Genomic DNA, 19,555 nt, shown 5'->3' on the forward strand with positions numbered 1-19,555 from the left:
TTTACACCCCCAGTGGGCCCTGTTTAAAATACCTAGGTTGTTAGAAGATATTTTTTCTGTTTTTAATTACATGTCTTTTAATATTGGAAAACATCTCAGGACTTAAATTTAGTTTCTTTTATTTTTAACCCAGGACTTCGAAATTTTAATCCATCAATTACCATTTAGGCTATTCATTGTTTTTGTGGTGAGTTTAGCTCAATGGACCAAATCAAATACTATCCACCGCACAATGGAAAACTACCAAAATGAATCAATGCCAGACATTTGAAACTGGTATAGCCTCCTGGAATTCCTCCTGAACATCCTCCTGTCCGGTTGTTAAATTTTTGAAACATGGCAAAACCATTAATTCCTCAATATATACCATAACCGGCATCCCTTAAATGCTTGAGCGTTACGACCAGATTTTCATCCGCTGCCAAAGCAGCTATCTCCGTCGCTGGAGCAACCATCACCGAATCCCCCACTACAATCACACCTTGATCCTTTCTGACTTCAAAATCCACCGGACAATATGGCGGCAACCGTTCAACAAATGGTTCGCAGTACCGTGATAGTATTGGGAATTCTTGCTGTTCTTTTCGGATTTATGGCTGACAACACGAAGCCTGTAGCCGGAACACCATTACTTGCGGGTGATGGAACTAGGACATGTAATTTCCCACATGATCCTACAACTGCATTGAGGTATCCTCTCACTGGTATTTCATATTGCATCCTCCGCGATTGGGCGCCTGTTTACCCATACAAAGGAAAGGTTGTCCCAAAAAGGGCTATGTTTAAGAACAGGCTTTTTACAGGATTCTTCAGCTTGGCCTTGTTTATCACTGGATCAGCTACAACAATGTTGTTATGGCCAACAATCCCCCAACAGGTTCACCTGACAAACAATGTATATCATGATTTCAGCCACGAATGCCCTCCAGTGAAAACTAGTGATGATCTTGGAGTTGGTGTCATCTTAATAATTGATTCCTTTTCTATCATGGTTGGCTTCCCTCGTGTGCGCTCTGGATGCTCGGGAGGATTATTTTAAAGAAGATTAACAATGGTGAATCTAGTACACCTGCTTCTGAGGCTAATGAGAGTATTGTTGCCAGTTTATCTTATATAGATTGAGAAGAAAAGGCTGCAAAAGCTCAAGCTCCTTTTCCAAAACATACTCAACATCCTTTATTTGTCTGCACGTCTCAATCTGCCACTGAAAGAAGAGGAAAATGCTGAAGAAGTTGCAGCACCCACGACTGAAGAACAAGTTTCAGAACCAGTTACTGCTATAGCAGAACCTATATATCCCATAGTGATAGAAGAAGAGGAAGAGGAAGAAGAACCTTATTTCCTCATAAATTTCCATTAACTGAAGCTAGCATATGTTAGATTTTGGTATGGAGACTTGTCTTGGGTTTGACAGACCTCTATGGGTTGTTTTCCTATGTTTCATTATTTATATTAACTTTTATATAATGTAACGCCTCGACTTTCAAGGGCCACGGTAGTAATTTATCTCAATAAATATGCAATCTGTTTTCATAAGAAAAAAAACCAAAATGAATCAATAATACTTGACTTGAGTAATTTAGTAAATCAGATATATGTGATTTTTTGAAGAGAGAAAAAAAGGTGGGTCATTAATAGAAGTTTCTTCCTTAATTATATCTCAAATTCATAAACGAACTCAATAAATATAATTCATTATTCCCTTTTAAAACATATAAAGATTCAATCTTCTTTCCATAAGAATTTTACATCTTCCTTATTAGCAATGTGATTATAAACATTCTACATACAGCCAAATAAAACCACAAACCTGTTGATGTTCAAAACTTCAATCCTCATCAAACTTGGATTTCAACTTCTCAATAGCAAACATGGGAAGATATAAAATTTTCACAAATAACAAATCATTCGTTTTTCCTTCTAAAAGTGATAATTAGTTTATTCAAAGTTCAAACAAACCATCATATTTCTATTTGTCTCTATCATTCAAGCAAGTTAAACAATCCCAAACAAAAGAGCTCTAGTGCCACTCTGATAGAAAATTCTACATAATAGCAAGAATAACTCAAACAGGGCAATAACAAATAATCGCAGCAACTTAAAATCACACAAACGAAGAGACACAAGATTTTTATATGGAAAAACATTCTTAATGCGAGAAGTAAAAAACGATTGGCTCATTTTAGTCAATCATGCTCCACTATGATCAAAATAAGGGTATAAGAGTCTCATATAGCAGCACAAATTGTGCTCAACAATTGGCAACAACAAAGTAACAAATATAAAATATAGAACCAAGAAAACTAGAAAAACTAAAACTATGCGCTGCTGTTGTACCGTGTTTTATTCCATTTTAGGCACTCACCCATCAACCGTTCAGAATGAAAAAACACAAGTTGCAAACATGATGTCCAAATTTCAGCCCAATCAAACGGTTAAGAAAGTTGCAGTGATGAATCTATCACAAACTTCTTTGAGTTTGGGTGAAATGCAGTGTTATCAGACTCGGACCGGTGATCGACTCGGTCGAGACACTGGGTCAATGGTTCAACCACTGGGTCATTGGTTCGATTGCTTGACTCGGTTTATATTAAAAAAATATAATAATTTAAAATATTTAGTATATCATATATATAAAATAATATGCATTCTTCCTAACAAGAAGCAAAGTGGTGTAGTGGAAATTTGGATTAGCTTTCTTCCTTCAAGGTTCTGTGTTCAAGTCCTAGCTATGAATTTTTTTAAATAACTCACAATCAAAAACAGTTTTGACAAAAAAAAAGACAAAATCAGAAAAAAAAAAAAAAAAAACTGACAGGTCCATAAAAAAACCGGCTGAGTCGCCGGTTTATTCCCTGAACCGGCCGGTCCAAACCGGTTCATACCGGTTGAATTGCATGGCCGATCCATTTAATGGCTCGGACCGGTCAGGGGGTCCGATTCCCGATTCAACCAGTCGAACCGGCCGGTCTGGTCCGAGTTTTATAACACTGGTGAAATGTGTCTATCCACTCTTCTCTCTCACTTATTTCTTGCCTTTTTTATCAAAGTGAACTCTCTCTTACTCTAATATAACATCTCTATTAAAATATGTGAGATGAGTGTGCTCGCATAAATTGAGTTTTTTTGCATATAGAAAGAGAGTCTAAAACCCAACAAGTTAATGGTTACTTCATCAAAATTTTCTAAAACAACTTTTAAATTTAGTTTTTCAAAACTGCAATCAAACAATATCTAAAGTTTTCTCTCACTTCTTGAATTATCAAATGGAAAATGCTGTGGGGCACGACCTTGGGGCTCGTGCACCACGCACGAAGCATTTTCTGGCGGTTAGAAACCGCCAGAAACTGTAGCTTTTCTTTTTATTTTGACAGTTGTAATTTTGTGGCGGTTTTGAACCGCCAGAAATAGTAGGTTTGCTTTTTTTTTTGGCAGTTGTAATTTTGTGGCGGTTAACCGCCACAAAATTACTCTCGTGCATTCTTCGTACATGCCCTCTCGTACTATATAGCATTGCTCTTATCAAATACACATAAATCAATGGTCAGATGAAACAAGTTGACACTCAAATTTTTTTTCCAATGGAGAGCATCCTGATATAAATACTTAGCGACACATCATGTCATTTAGGGTGACTTTAAATACTCACACTGCATCTATGTACACCATTTCCGATCGTGTATCTTCCAAAAGTACACTTAAGATTTTAAAGCTTGTGCAAGATCTGGTTGGTGTGAAAAACATTTTGTTTATATTTTTAAAAATAGTTTTTATTTTCAAATTTTTAATCTTAAGAAAATATGTTTGTTATGATTTTCACTGACACCGTCATAACCGACCTTAACCTCCTCCATCACTGTCACTACCACCTCCACCACCGCTGTCATTGTCACTGCTTTTCACCTAAGTGCTCTCAATTGTTTCCATTTCATAGAAAATGAAAACGTTATTTTTATTTTATAATTAATAGTTTAATATAATTACAATTAAAATAGTTAATACAATTAATAAAATTAAAATCACATATTTTGTAAACTTTTTTTTTGAAATACACTTATTTTGTGTAAACTGAAATAAACAAGTGTATATATGTATACATATATATATTTTTTTTCAAAATACATCATAGGGTTAAATAACGTGAGCATGATGCAGTTTTGAAAAAGTGAAGACTGATTGAGAAATAATTTATTTGCAAAAACATGATAATTTTTTAATTAAAATGACGTGTGGTGCAGAGGATGATGCACTTGCAAGTTGCAAAGCAATATTCATAAATTTTGACCCAAATTTTACCAAGTACAAAAAGTTCAATGTATTTGAACTGCAACACACAGTAAAAAAAAAAAAACTGAATACACAATTTTTTAATAATTTTCTTAATCTCTTTTTTTTGAAATAAATTTTCTTAATATCATTAATAGCAAAACAATATTAAATATTATTTATATCATAAAATAATCAAAATTAACATAAATAGAAAAAGAAAAAAAAAATAAAAAGAAGAAAGAGTTGTTGTGAAGTGCAAATTCTGCAGACTGCAGAAGAAGCAGCAGCGAGAGAGAGAGAGAGAGCCACCACCACCACTCCTCCCACCTTCTCCTTCACTCTTCCTCTGTCAAATCTCCTTCAACCCTAAACGACTTCGTTTTCACCCTCTCTCTCTCTCTCTCTCTCTGCTTCCTCTGATTTCGCTTTCACTGCACCAGAGGAAGAAGCCATGGACTCGCGCGCACAGTATAATCCTCGCACCGTCGAAGAGGTTTTCAGGGATTTCAAGGGTCGTCGCGCTGGTCTCATCAAAGCTCTTACTTCCGGTATATTCATAAAACCCACCATTTTTTTTCCATTTGAATTTCAAAGTTTTTTTTTTTAATTTCAATTTTTCAATTCAATTACTGTGTTCAACGCCGTTTTCGTAGTAAAGTAATGTGCTTTCTGTGTGAAGTTCTTGTTTTTTGATTTTATTTTTCAATTTCGCTTAATGGGTCATCAAATCCGGGTGGGTTTTGTTTTTCAGTATCGCTGTTGTTGTTTTTGACAAGATTAAGGGGAATTTTCTTGAGTTTTGAATGAGAAAGTTTGGATTTTTTGAAAAATTTCACTGAAAAAAAGTGCGCCATGTTTGTTTAAATTGAGGAATTGACATGGTTGAGGTGTTTTGTTTTTGTTTTTGATTTTTACTTTAGTTTCTGCTGGAAATTTGAGTTTTCCTAAGCTGTGTGCAAATTTTTAGTGTTTGAGTATCTTGTGAACTTGCATTGTTAGGGTTTGATTTGTAAAACCCTAATTGTGCTTTATCATTCAAAATTGGTTTGATTTGAGAATTGGGTTGTTTTGTGTTGTTCTGGTCATTTTCCTTTTAGTTTGCTTGACTTAGGTTTGCGTTGCGCTTGATGCGGAGGATATTCTATATGTTAACTGGAAATTGATATACAATGCTTTGTTTTGCTTGTCATATTCTTATATTTTCCATTTAATTTATATTAACATTCATTTTCAATACTCGAATATGACATTCAGTACTTCACTACATCATTCAGCTTTTATGTTTACTTATAAGTTTATATATATGAAGCTTTTGAAAGCTTTTCCATACTGATGAACTTTTTTCTGCTTGGTCATGCTGTTGCAGATGTTGAAGATTTCTATAGCCAATGTGATCCTGGTCAGTTACTCTCTCTTTTCACGGTCTTTGTGTGCCGCATCATTTATGTTTTGGAATAGTAAATTGGTTTTTAACTTGCTGGGGGCTGATTGCAATTGGGGCCTTTATAAAATTTAATTATCACTCTGTTGATTTATTGTTGTATTCGAAGGATTTTTTGCTGAGTGCAGGTTTGATTATTATTGGTTTCTTGGGTTTGCACTTAGTTTCACACTTTTCTTCTTTAATATATGTACTGCAGTTAATCTTATGAGATGCTTCTATTTTAAAGTCTTCAAGTTATTTGATCTCAAGATTAATTTACACCTCTTCGTTCTTGCCTCAAGGAACATCATCTAAAACTAGCTAATATGTTCTATTCCTCTCTAATAGTAATTCCTTTGTGGTGTCTTGAGTTGGAGCTTAGTTATGTGTTTCGTCTTAAAGTTAACTGTTCTTTGTCATGTGATTTTGTTACCCTGAATTCTGATGTGCTGGGTTTTGTACTGCGTTCCTTGTGCTGGGTTTTGTTATTTTGAATACTGATGTGCCGGGTTTTGTTTGCTTTATATGTTTAAATGTAATTACAGATTGTATTCAAGAATAATGTAAAGGTTGAATATAGTAAACAATATGATGAGCTGAATGACACTAGGGATTGGCATGGTGCAAAGTTTTAACCATGAAGTCCATGAGTTGTTACTCTGTTGCTATAACTTGATTATCAATTTTGGTTATTGACCATTCTTAGGGTGATTGCATTGCCAACCTATCATGTCAATATTGTTTTCGCATTTGATGCTTTGATACTTCTCAAAATTCTCTTGATTGTAAAGTTTTCTTTGGAAATAAAGATATTATTATGCAGCTCTTCTAGCTGTAAAGAAAATACTGTATATAAAGGATTACAAAATGTTTGTAGGGATTATAAGTTTATAATGTTTTCCTTTTTAGGTATTTTATTTGGTACTTGTGTTTTATAAATCAGTTACTTGATTCTTTCAGAGAAAGAGAATTTGTGCTTGTATGGCTTTCCAAGTGAGCAGTGGGAAGTAAATTTACCTGCTGAAGAAGTTCCACCAGAACTTCCTGAGCCTGTGCTAGGCATTAACTTTGCTAGGGATGGCATGCACGAAAAAGATTGGTTATCCCTAGTTGCTGTCCATAGTGATGCATGGTTACTTGGTATTGCCTTCTATTTCGGAGCCAGATTTGGGTTTGACAAAGCTGACAGGTACTGCATACTCTAACCTATATTCTTATCTGCAGTTAACTATAAAAAAGATGACTTAGGATGGTTGACAATAACAAAGAAGTTAGGGTTTTGCTTGTCTGAGTGATCACATTGGTTCAGTTCTTTCTTTATGTTTCTTATTCATCCATGTACTCATGATTTGCATTTGTAATGCAGGAAACGCCTTTTCAATATGATCAATGAACTGCCAACAATATTTGAAGTTGTTACTGGTGCTGCAAAGAAACAAGTTAAGGAGAAGTCTTCAGCTTCAAACCACAGCGGCAGCAAATCCAAGTCCAGCTCTAAAGCAGTAAATATTTCTATCCTCTCAACTACGTGTGACAAATACATCTATTTTTCATGCATCCTTGTTTCTGTGCTGGAATGGTGAAATAGTATTTAGTGTGTGGGGTAGATCTATATCATTTTCAGAAGATAAATCTACTACCAAACTGGTTGCTAATACAAGAATATTATAATGTAAGAGGGAGGAGAGGGATTTTTCCAAACCTTCCTGTTTTGGTTCAAATTTTGGAAGGGGAGGGGAATGTAGAGCCAAAATCCCTCTCAACTCAATTTTATCTTCCCTCCAAAAGTGGGGGCATTTGGAAGAGAAATGATTTGTGTGATTAAAAGGTCCTTCCTCATATTTTAAAACCCAAAATTGTATTTTAAAAGTAAGGGCAATAAAAGTAAATTTGCTTTTCTGACTGATAGTGGTACGATTATATCACGTTAATGTTTTTAAAGTCTATTTCGGAACTTGGATGCCATGGTTTAAATAGAATATGATTCTGCAATTTCACTACAAAGTTGTGTGGGTTGGGTATAGAAATACTCAGACTCTTATTATAGGGTTCTCTTTTATTCCTTAGCTAGTTTGTTTTCTCACTCAATTGTTGGCTGGTGGTGCAGCGGGCTCCAGAATCTCAGGTTAGGCAGTCAAAGCCATTGCCACCAAAAGACGAGGATGAAGAACTGGATGAGCAAGATGACGATGATGATGATGAGGAGGATGATGATGAGCATGGAGAGACCTTGTGTGGGGCTTGTGGTGACCATTATGGCACTGATGAATTCTGGATTTGCTGTGACATCTGTGAGAAGTGGTTTCACGGGAAGTGTGTGAAGATCACTCCTGCTAGGGCTGAGCATATCAAGCAATACAAGTGCCCATCATGCACTAACAAGAGAGTTCGCACTTGACAATCTTTGTTGGAGTATTTGCTGATTATGTTGTTTTGCTATTGTTCTTAGATTTTGCAGTTAAATGGATAGTTTCTGTTGGACACGTGTAGGTTTCTTTTCTAGTCTTTAGGATTCTGCTGTGCTGGTTTAATTTATGTCAGCTGCAATTCAGTTGATGCCTTGTGTTTGTTCAATTTGTAGTTTATGCAGTGATGACTGGGAAAGTGAAGTTTTTTTTCCTGAATGTTAAGGGGAAACTAGGGTAATTAAACAGGAATTTATTTGAAATGATGTTATGATGTTGTTGCTAGTTTGCTTACCTGGTCAGCCATTTTGCATGCGTTTATAAGGCTGGACGGATTAAAGATCTTTGGTTTTTAAATGATGTCTTAATTTTCTGTTCCACCAATGAAATCTTGTCATGTCAATTTAAAAAGACAATGGACAGTTACAATTTACAAAGCTAGACATGTCGAAACTTTATTAGTAGAACAGAGAATGAGATACAGTTTGGGGACTACAGATTTCTGGATCTAGGAAGATTGTTGCAACGTTCAATTGAGGCGATTGCATCTTCCCATTGGCATTCGATGAGGAATTGGCTAGTGCTTATAACTTATATCAATAAGGAGTTATTTGTATACTCAATGTAATCAAGAAAAGATTGATTAGCGCTTACACTAATAAGTACTTATCTTATTATATAGCCATGATAAAGTAATTTATTTTTCGAAAATTCTATGTAAACTAGAAATTAATTTTTATTTGTATATTATACTTCATATTTAAAAAAACTAGTTATTGGAACGTTATTTGTGAGGTGGATTGTGCATGACTGCTTTCTTCCCTTGAGGATTCAGAGAGTATGAATTTTCTTCTGTTGACCAATTGTGTGGGAGAAGAAGTAGGAGTATTAGGGCCTGTTTGATAGCAGTTTTAGTTTTCAGTTTTTAAAATAGTTTTCAGAAATAATTCTTAAAAACAGTTTTCAGAAAAAGAAAACAGTTTGAATGACATGTTTTCGAACATTTAGAAAACTGATATCTGAAAACTAAAAACTGAAACTGAAAACATATTTTACCTGTTTTGGTTTTTTAGTTTTAAAAACTGAAAATGAGAACTGTTTTAAAAAACTGTTTTTGAAAACAGGTCTTACCAAACAAGTTTTCAGTTTTTAAAAACCGAAAACTGTTTTGGAAACAGTTATCAAACAGGCCCTTAGTCTTCAATTGATTCCCAGAGATTGCAATGTCTCGGCAGATTGATTTCATCGCTATATTTCATAGATGTTCCCCAGCCTGATCGGGAGACTCTTCTCATACCATGCCCATAGTTTTTGTATTTTTTGTCTTATTTTCTGAAGCATAAAAAAGGTATTTATAATTCTTGCTTTTTTCAAGAACAACTTATCAAAATAATCAAAACTTAACTATTTTAAAACTGAAAACAAACACTTAAAATGTGAACATGTGTTTGTCTAATAGTCGTACGTAAGATCCCCGTAAGGTAAAGACACATGTTTAAATCCTGAAATAATCATCTGTTGAAAAGGTTGTTACTGTTAAAGAAGTTAAAAAGAAGTGATATTAACACACTCTTTTAACACCTTTCACACACTCTTTTAAGATATACTTCTTAGTGGTGTAAGATAGGTGTCCTCCTTCGGGGGGTTAGATTTCCCACCCCCATTACGAGATTTCACACCCTCATTTTCGGATTTTTAAGTTCCGAATTATATTCTGAAATTAATTCATGATTTACATACCCGGTAGTGTAAAATATAATGTAACACCCCACTTTTAAGTTTTCGAAAGGGTTTTAAGTGGGGTGACATTTTTAATGAGTGGGGTACCAAATTCAATCTCCTTGGGAGGCAATCCCTGTTAACCCATTACATTAATTGATTTATTTTCCAAAAAGTTAAAACTGTGTGATGCTAATATTTTCAGGGATTATTTATCAATGAAATGGCACCTTGGAAAGAAATGCGTTATCCATTCTCGCGGGAAGAAACGGTTGGAGGAGCGTGACACTGCCAACAATGGTGTTGTTGGTTTGTGCTGCTAAGCCTTCTTCCACGCTTTTACTCCAAAACTTTGCTCCTTTCACTTCCCAAAGTTCAAGAACAGTGTTTGGTTCCCCTTTCCAATTCACCAGAGAGAATGGTTCTGTTGTTCCACTTCTTGTTGTGTGTCATGCCAAGAAGAAAATCAGCTTTGTGGATCAAATTCTTGATTACATTGAAGGTGGATGGATAATTTCTGCACATACCCCCCAATCTTTTTGTTTTCCCAGTTCTGCTAATTGTCTTTGATTCTCTGTTCATTTCTAGGAGGTCCCAAATTAAGGAAATGGTATGGTGCACCTGATCTTGTTCCAAAAGATGGTCCTGCCACAGAGGATAGTGAAGATGATTTTCCTGGTAATTAAGTATGGCATAGTGATCTTTGATTATGAATGCTTAGATTTATATGGTTATCTAGCTATCTTGGTTTTTAGCATTAGTGATTTTGTTCTGACTCAATTGTTTCAAAGCAGATGAAGTAAGGGATGCAGTGCTGGTAACAGATGGGGACAGTGAGATGGGTCAGGTCTGCTTATAATTATGTTCTACTCATAATCTTGATTGATTTCCATTAATAATTAAATTCTGACTTTTTGAGCTGTGTTTTCTGGTTTATGTAGATGGTGATATTGCAATTGATTGTGAAGAAAGCTCGAATAAAGACACTGGTGAAGGATAAACGGGTTGCACTTGAAGCCTTTGGAAATTATGTTGAGGTGAGTGAGGTTTTTTTGCAAAACCAATAATATATAGTAACTATGTTGTTGTTTGGGAACTCATTATTGATTACAAGGTGCTTGTTGCAAAGTCAATGGCAGGTGATACAAAGGACAATCGATTCCTGAAGAAAGCTCTGAGAGGAGTTCGCACAATTATATGCCCAAATGTATGTATACCTTGCCATGCTTCTAGACATATTTGTAAGCTCCGTGAGACAAATCAACAAGAGATGAGACAAATAAATAAAACCATTCATAAGCCGGATTTGCTTATTTCATAGTTTTTCAATGAAGTTTAGCTTTCTGTCAAGGCTATACTCATTTTTCTGTATGGAAAGAGTGAAGTTTCTCTTCTGATAAGCAGGTAACATAAGTCACTGCTATACAAGATTAGATTTCATTGTAGAATCCCAGATCACCTTAGCAGAATTAAAATTGACAATTGATGATTCATTTTAGCTTATTAGAAGAAGATAGTCTGGACTTGTACTATGAAAAGTGAATTTGTTTGGTATTAAGCAATGATCACCATAATTTTGTATGAAATGACCAGCAGAGAATCAATTGTATGCAGGATACCTTGGTCTTGTTCAACTGAATAGACATAGAGCATGTTTGGTTCAGCTTATTTTCTCTCTGAATCAATTCTAGCACTTAGAAGCTACCCACAGTGTGACAATAGCTTCTCCCTAGATTGATTTTAACTGTAAATTCAATTTTAGAAGAATTTCCTAACATGCTAATGGTTAGTGCATGTATATGTGCTGTTCGATACTTGAAAAGAGGGAATCAATTGACTCCTAGTAAAACAGTTCATTTTTCACTTGAAACTATTTCCACTCCATTGAATTATTTCATTATTTTTCTAGGAGGGTTTTCCTTCCAGCGTTGGGAGCCTTCAAGGGGTACAACATGTAATCTTCTTATCACAGGTACTTTTTCTTTCTTTTCTTATACATACAGTACTTCGCGCCACGAAAGTTAATATTCGTTTTGTTTTAAGTTTTAACAAAGTTGCAGTTGTCAGTTTATAGTGGTAAAAGTGGCATTCAATCTATGATGAAAAGCAATGCAAGGAAATTGGTAGAGCAAGATGAATCAGCATTGGTGACCTCCGGAATTCCTTACACGATCATTAGAACCGGTGCATTACAAGATACACCTGGTGGGAAGCAAGGTTTTACCTTTGACAAGGTACATACTACAAGTGATAAAGGTGCTGACTATTTATAATATCATAGCCATGACTTATGGGATATTTTCTACAATAGGGTTCTGCAGCTAGTGGAAGTATTAGCAAAGAAGATGCTGCTTTTGTGTGTGTAGAAGCCTTGGAGTGTATCCCTCAATCTGGATTCATATTTGAGGTGGCAAATGGGGAAAACAAAGTTTCAGATTGGAAAGAATGTCTAGCAGCGTTGATGGAGAAAGCGAGTCAGCAAACTTAGTCACCATTCACAAGGCAAGGCATGTGTATCTCTGTTTTAATTCTTTATGTGTAGGATGTTCTCAAATGGGTTTGTGCTGTACTCCATTTGAGAAAGGCGGGCTTTGTGATTTTTCTCACCTTTTAGTGAACAAAATTGATGGTTTTGAGACTAGAACTGCATATTTTAATTTACTTCCAGTCACTAAAAAGGCAAGAACTCGGTAGCTTCTCTATTAGTAAAACTTTTCATCCAGTTTAACTACTTAGGAAGTAGATGAAAGATAAGTAAGCTCATGCATGATGTTATTCAAAAGTTTCCCCAAAATTCATTTTGATGTCAAGACTTTGAGCACGAGGTCGATTCTGCTGCGCTAAGAGAATGAAGACAATGTCTACAATGTATCCATGTCTCCCCCTCCACTTTCAGTTTCCAATATCCATTGTTAATCCTCAATTCCCCTCTGCATCAACGTTTGTGGAATCCAGTTGGTCGACATCTTCATTATATTCTTCGGTCCTGCAACATTCCCCTTTCCAACAAATGTAAAGTTCTCCATTATTTTTATTGTTCAATGAAAAAAAGTTACAAGTTCCCCTTTTCTGGTTCAAGTTTAAAACATTTTCTACCTTTTGAGATATGTACTCTGATGTTTGGGTCCATCTTCTATTATAGAGAATCTATTACTTTATTCTATACCAGACTTAAAAACAAGGTTAAACTTAAATATGTTTGTAGTCCCCAAAAATTAAGCAAATATTATTGGCTTTAGCCCTGAAAAAACATTTCTTAGTTTTTAATCCTTTTATCTGTTCTAGTTCTTACTGTTATGTTTTGCTTATGTGGCTCACAAAATGATGACTCACCCTCTTGGAGTTGTTTTTTCTTATATAATTTGTCATTGTGGAACTCACCCATATAAATAGGGAAGAGTTTTGGACCCTATTGTTGATGGAAATTTCCCGACGAGAGATATGAAACCGTGACGGTGAGCCTAGCTACGACGGTGATGGAAGTGGTGGGTGTGGATGAGTGAGTTCCGTTGTGCAAAATTAGATAAAGAAAACCCCAAGTAAAAAGGGTGAGTCATCATTCCATAAGTCACATAAGCAAAATTTAACGGCAAAGACTTAAACCAATAATAATGTATATTTTCAGAGATTAAAAACTAATAAATATTTTTTAGGGACTCAAACCAACATTTGATTAATTTTCAGGGACTAAACATATTTCAGCCTAAAAACAATCAGCTGGCACCAGATTCTGGCAGAAGCTGAATCTCACCTACCACAAACGAACAAAGATCAAAACAAAATATGAATTTCATTTGAGCAATATTGTGTTAGATGTTGAATTGTAATATGGATGGTAAAAAAAAAATACTGATCTACAGGATGACCTTTATTAACGATCGAGGCCTGTTTTAAAAAAGGTTATTTTATGATTGTGCAGAAATAATTTCTTTTTATAGATTATATCTTGACATTTGCAAATTACAACAAGAAGGCTACAATGTAACTTTTGTTTGAGGAATAATTTTTGCACACACTAAACTTACTACTTACACATCCTAAACATTTTTCTTCAAAACATACCCTTAAAATGAGTACAGACACCCCTTGACCTCTTTCAGAAATAAACTTTCGGGATAAAACTGTTATCTACACTTGCAGGGAGGGGGTTCTCTACAGTACGACGAAGGGATGGGGAGACACAGATAGGCTGAGTGGACCAGACAAACTGTGTAATAAAATTGGTAGTACATGAACAAGTCTGGTTTACTGATCCAGATCACGCCACCGTGGAAGTGGAGGAGTATGGGTAGCTTGTCTCTAGTGTTTTCTCTATCATGTATTAACAACGGATTTGGGATCATGGAGATCCCGGAGAAAATTGAGTCTGAAAACAGGGTGTGTGATTAAGATATACTCCCTCCGGTCCTATTTATAAGCATGAAAGAGAAGAAAAATCTTGGTCCTTTTTATAAGAACCAAATGAAAGTTTGAGCTATATTAATAATTTTTTTCCAATGATGCCCTTATTAATTCTAACTTGTAGAATGTGTCTCATTAATTATTCTCTCTCTTTCCCACTTTCCAACACGAATAACAAAGGGTAATTTTGGAAGTTTATTTTGATTCAAGACAAATTTATTGCATTTTATCTAGTTTTACTACATTTCTTAAACTATGTGATTTTTTTTTGTTGCTTATAAATAGGACCGGAGGGAGTAATTAACAACGGGGTATCTGTAAAAAGAAATTTTGAGATGTGTGAAAAACAATACCCCTTTTGTTTTAGGTAGTAGTAGTGGCCTAGTGGGCAAAACTCCCACACCCACCCAACATGTTGGTAGCCCCACCATTCAATTAAAAGTGATCCTCAGCTAACAAAACCTATGTGGAGATAAGATTAAAAAATACCTATAAGTTGTTCCCACTCCTGCTAACTAGCATAGATCTAAGTAAGTGGAAAACATGAGTATAGTCGAAGATTCTTGAATGCTGATAGTGATAAGGGTCGGCTACTTTTCTCTTTTCTTTTCAACTGTTTTCAAAAGCCTTTAACAATTGTTAACAATTGACATGGGAGACAAGATTCAACCTAAAAACTAGAGCTCCCAAATATTGAAATCCACAGTTACTAAGTCAGCTAAGCTACTGGATGCTATTTAATTTGAATACTTAGCTATCCAACTTCTAACCCAGATTGACACATTATCAGAACAAACTTCAAAATTAGAATAAACATATGCATGATTTCAATAGTGCCCAAGAAATGTAGATGTGTTAGAAGAGATTTTTATTTATATATCAACCAGCAATGACTTACATTGATGAAGCAGTCATGCGGGCAAGCCCAAAGAGAAGAAAAAACAGATACAAGATGAAAAAAGACAAGAGTGGAATTTAAACAAAAGAAGAGAGGAAAAAACCTCTTCTCCTTCTCTCCTGTGTTCCTTTATGATCCTGTTATAAATGTATCCTTTATCTTCATGTCAGAACATCCTGATTTTTTGCGGAAAGCCGTTTTAGGAACTCATAGGTGGTGATCATTGTTGTCGCGGACATTGACATTGAAGCCCATCGAGGTCCCAATCCTCTATAACACGCCGTCCAACCACCTTCCTTAACCAGATTCCTGACTGTCTGCATAATGGTTGGTCCGCGGCGGCCGTTCTCGTCGCCATCCAAGACCTGCAGTCTTGTCTTGATTGTATCCAATGGCATGGTGATCAAAGCAGACATGCCACCTGCCATTGCTGCACTGACTCCCTGAACTGCCATAACAGTTTTTGCATCTGGCCTCAATGCATTATTAGTTTCCTCACCCTTCTTGTTGCACAAGTAGTACCCAACTCCACCCCAAACCATCCTCTGTGCAACAGAATATGAAGCCCACCAAACTGCATTTGAAGGTGCATAGGTCAAAATTGATATCCCAAAACCCCTATACAACCCCCTAGGACCATCCGTATTGAGAATTTTCCTGAAAGCATCAATCCCATTGATATATCTAACAGCAGAACCCTTCGGATTACTGGAATTACAACAACCTTGTACCATCAACCTCTGGCTCACAACATCAACCGGGGTCCACACAAGCTGAGCTGCCATAGCTGCACTCAACCCAGCAGCCGCACTGGCAATCGCAGCAGCAGTCGGTTCAGCAAAACCAAACCTAACCGTCGCAGTCCCCACATTGCTCTTAGTAACCTCAAGGGCAGCCATGTATAAAGCTCTCGCAGGGATCGTACCCATCAACGAAGTCCCAAACCCGCGATACAGCGCGCGAAACCCCTCACCCCTAATCAATGTAAATGCAGTCTTGATGCAAGAAACATGAGTCTGAGCCACTTGCTGCCTGGTTTTCAAAACAACAGCAGGATACAGGGTTGCAGAAACCCCAGAGAAAAGGGCAGCACCAAGAAAGAAAAACTTGGATTTATCCAGCATCTGCCAATCAATTTCGGCCGGGAGATGAAGAACCTCTTCGCCGCCAGATTCTTCCTCCGCCGCCACAGTCATACTCATTTTCGCCACTTTCCCCAACCCTAGAATCAAACCCTAACCACCTTAAACCCTAACTGTACAAGCTTTGAAAACCAAAATTGGGAAATTGAACAAACTTTATTGCAAAAACAAAACAAGGAGAGAAATTCTAACTGTACAATTCGGAAATTGGAATCATGTGTTATGGTGCAAATTGGAGAGGGAAGAAGAGAAGAGGGTGTGTTTTTTCCTCTTGTGGAACCAGGTTTTGGATCGACGGTGTGATGCGATGAATAGATCTAGCATTTCTAAATCAACAGGGAGAGTGTCGCAGATGGTTCATACCGATGAAACTCGACGGCGGCGGAGGGAGGTTTGAACCGTGCCGGAGAATTGGAAGCAGCCATCGGCGTCAGAGAAGCATAGATATAGAGAGAGTGGTGGATTACCGGAATGAGAGAGGGATTTGAAGGTGAAAATGGGTGTGGGTGAAGGAGATGAGACTGACACGTGTCAGTTGTGGATTTGGGATGGGTTTTGTTTGTTTGGCAGAGTGGAGTGTTGTCCGAGAAATTTAGTGACGTGGGAATCCTTATCCATTAGCTGATTGAGATTTGGTTGGTGTGCTGTGGGGTGTTCCACGTGACTAAGTTCTTCATTAGATTCCATTACTAGGGATGAAAATGGGAAAAAATAGAACAAAAACTAGGTAAAGACTCAAATAGGACAATGAGATTCTAGACTCAAGCCATGCTTCGCTAAAGCATCTGCCATGACATTTGCCTTCCGAAAAACAATAGAACAAAAACTAGGTCAAGACTCAAATACGACAATTATACCCCCACACGCCATCATGCTAGTCACTAACAAGGCTGCTCCATCAGTGTTTAGTTTTTAACCCAACCCACCTCCGACAGAAACCATCGAATATCCGGAGACTCCCTTCTTGGAGACATCACTCGAGTTACATGAGTCGTTCTCATGGCTTCCTTGTATTGGGTCACCCTTGCACAAACCTGGTTGCAATTCGATGAGCTTCCTGACATGAAGTTATCAAACACCTTCCTATTCCTCACATACCATATCGTATCTAGCGTCAGTCCAAACATCAAGCTCCAATCCTCCACATCATAGTGAGCCCCAGCCTGCCCAACATTCTCCTTCATCTTATATATCATAATTTAAAATGATTCTTATAAAAATATTTCATATTTTTTAGTTTTTCGTTCTTGAAAAAATTTGACCTTTTGAAAATAGTTATCAAGATTATAATGTCATAAATCATTTTTTAAAATATTTTCTTAATGTCATGCTTAAGAACTTTGTGACCTGTGGTGGGAATGTAAGGAATAAGGATGAGGTTAAAAATTAAAATGAGTTAATGGTTAAATCAGTCCTTAAGTTTATAAGCGAATATGATTTTAGTCTCTCTGAGAAAAAATGATGTTTAGTGGCGGTAAAAAACCACTAGTAATTATAGAAGTGAACGCCACTAAAAGTCATCTTTTCTCAAAAGGATTAAAATCAAATTTACTTACAAACTCAGAGATTAGTTTCACCATTAACCCAATTAAAATGCACCACTCCGTGAGAATTGGGGATAAGCAAGAGGATATATGAGGATGTGAGGATGGGGAGTGAGGTTAAAATTTGTAGGAATAATAACATTCAACAAAATTCAATTCTGAACTATATTAATTTCTCCGTTACTTTATCAAATGACAACTGGTTTAATATTTTAAAATTCTACATTCAGTTTCATAGTTTTAATAATACTAATAGGTGGGTTTTTTTTTTTTTTTATCAGCAAAAAAAAGATGTATTAATATAGAAGTACTAGGTCTACTCCAAACCAGTTGCAACATGTCAAAACCAAGGAAACAAAAGAAACAAAGACATATTCACAAGTTACCTCTAAATAAATACCTACAGTACCTAATTCCACTCTCATTGAGAGCCTAATGACAAAATCTAAAACTGCTTCTGATATCACAATCAATAGGGCGGAAAAAACAGCAGCATAAGACCAGATTTTGTGACTCAAAAAACAGCAAAACAATTCCACACTTGCTCCTTCATATGACAGCAAAGAGGCACACACATAATCAAAACCACAGCCCTCAATCCAAGTCTGAGATCACAGGTTCTCCAAGCACAATCTCGGTTGTGAGATTCAGTCATAAATTGAATAATTGAAGTTCTTGTTTCTCACCCTTATCCAATTCCAAGCTCTCATTTGAGCTAACTCTATAACAACTGCTGCATCCTTGTGATCATTCTTAAACACAATTTTGTTCCTATGTAACCATAACGACCATGCTATTGCTAGCCAAACTGTCTTCATCAGGCCCTGCTGTTTTAGTGTGTGAAAATCATTGCCAAACTGCAAGAAATGCACTGAAACACAATCTGGAAGTGCAGTCAGAACTCCTAGCCATCGGTGACATAAGGACCACACTTGGTGAGAATAGGTGGGTAATATATTTATCATATTCAACATATTTTTTTTGGTCAATATCATATTCAAAAAAAAAGGTCCTACCTTTCACCAGATTCAAGGCTTAGTAGCCTTCATCAAGAAAAAAAAGGGTTGGGCCGGGGCATGCTGCTCATTTTATATCCCAATTCCCAATTGAGGGATCTTCATTTTTTTTTTATAAGCAATAAATTATATTGAAGTGAAGTACAAGGGGTACTTCAACTCAATACAAAAAGAGTTAAAATAAGCTAGGTGAAAAATTACATCTCAACTTGTAAATGAAAGAAAGCCCCTAGGAGGTTAGATTTAGAAATTTGCCTCATTAAAACCTCACTAGGAAAAACCCCCTTAGAAAAACCTAGTGAGGAAAAAGAGTACAAAACGCTAAGTCCAAAGCATACCACCAAGGGATCTTTCATTTATAATTGTAGAAATTGTGTGATCTATGTCAACCTCACTTCATGCTGCACTTATCTGCTTATAGGCCCTGTTTGACTATTCTAAGCTTCAACTTCACCTTAAACCTTCACTTAAGGCTTATATTTTTACATGCAGCCTTGAAAAACTCACCGTTTCACTGATTATACTAATTCGGCTTTATTCCTCTTCAAAACAACATTGTTCATTTTTTTCCCACCTGTTCTATTGAGAACATTGAACACTTAATCTTTTCTCTAAAAATAGTAATAATAACAAATTTTAGAAACCAGATCGTTATCTCATATAATCGATCGCACTTCATCTTTTTTTATCATTTTACCATTGACTGATAGTGATTCTATACACGTCTTTAAAATCATT

At 36.1% G+C, this 19,555-nt stretch overlaps 3 protein-coding genes across 3 annotated transcripts; 2 read left to right on the forward strand and 1 right to left on the reverse strand.

Annotated features, from left to right (window-relative positions):
* Window positions 1–4,508: 4,508 nt before the first annotated feature.
* On the forward strand, window positions 4,509–8,382 carry LOC130746494 (PHD finger protein ALFIN-LIKE 4-like). The gene is made up of 5 exons (XM_057599133.1): window positions 4,509–4,817; window positions 5,636–5,668; window positions 6,653–6,881; window positions 7,059–7,194; window positions 7,800–8,382. Exons 1-5 carry the CDS (start codon window positions 4,721–4,723, stop codon window positions 8,088–8,090), a joined length of 786 nt encoding a protein of 261 aa, XP_057455116.1. The 5' UTR covers window positions 4,509–4,720; the 3' UTR covers window positions 8,091–8,382.
* Window positions 8,383–10,036: 1,654 nt separating this feature from the next.
* LOC130746491 (uncharacterized protein At2g37660, chloroplastic) lies at window positions 10,037–12,460 on the forward strand. Its single transcript, XM_057599129.1, has 8 exons — window positions 10,037–10,318; window positions 10,405–10,494; window positions 10,611–10,663; window positions 10,758–10,853; window positions 10,946–11,023; window positions 11,726–11,788; window positions 11,877–12,050; window positions 12,128–12,460. Exons 1-8 carry the CDS (start codon window positions 10,114–10,116, stop codon window positions 12,302–12,304), a joined length of 936 nt encoding a protein of 311 aa, XP_057455112.1. The 5' UTR covers window positions 10,037–10,113; the 3' UTR covers window positions 12,305–12,460.
* A 2,608-nt stretch (window positions 12,461–15,068) lies between these two features.
* Window positions 15,069–16,770, reverse strand: LOC130746490 (uncharacterized). The gene has a single exon (XM_057599128.1). It carries the CDS (start codon window positions 16,315–16,317, stop codon window positions 15,277–15,279), a length of 1,041 nt encoding a protein of 346 aa, XP_057455111.1. The 5' UTR covers window positions 16,318–16,770; the 3' UTR covers window positions 15,069–15,276.
* Window positions 16,771–19,555: the final 2,785 nt, after the last annotated feature.

This window comes from Lotus japonicus, chromosome 3 (genome assembly GCF_012489685.1).
Source record: "Lotus japonicus ecotype B-129 chromosome 3, LjGifu_v1.2".
Lineage (NCBI taxonomy): Eukaryota > Viridiplantae > Streptophyta > Magnoliopsida > Fabales > Fabaceae > Lotus > Lotus japonicus.

What these genes read in the sequence shown, in the direction of transcription:
- LOC130746490 (XM_057599128.1), bottom strand. Translation starts at nt 16,317, where the DNA reads ATGAGTATGACTGTGGCGGCGGAGGAAGAATCTGGCGGCGAAGAGGTT.
- LOC130746494 (XM_057599133.1), top strand. Translation starts at nt 4,721, where the DNA reads ATGGACTCGCGCGCACAGTATAATCCTCGCACCGTCGAAGAGGTTTTC. An exon ending in CTATAGCCAATGTGATCCTG is followed by an intron (nt 5,669 to 6,652) that starts GTCAGTTACTCT and finishes TGATTCTTTCAG; the next exon opens with AGAAAGAGAATTTGTGCTTG. An exon ending in CCAAGTCCAGCTCTAAAGCA is followed by an intron (nt 7,195 to 7,799) that starts GTAAATATTTCT and finishes CTGGTGGTGCAG; the next exon opens with CGGGCTCCAGAATCTCAGGT.
- LOC130746491 (XM_057599129.1), top strand. Translation starts at nt 10,114, where the DNA reads ATGGTGTTGTTGGTTTGTGCTGCTAAGCCTTCTTCCACGCTTTTACTC. An exon ending in GGGACAGTGAGATGGGTCAG is followed by an intron (nt 10,664 to 10,757) that starts GTCTGCTTATAA and finishes TGGTTTATGTAG; the next exon opens with ATGGTGATATTGCAATTGAT. An exon ending in ATGTAATCTTCTTATCACAG is followed by an intron (nt 11,789 to 11,876) that starts GTACTTTTTCTT and finishes ACAAAGTTGCAG; the next exon opens with TTGTCAGTTTATAGTGGTAA.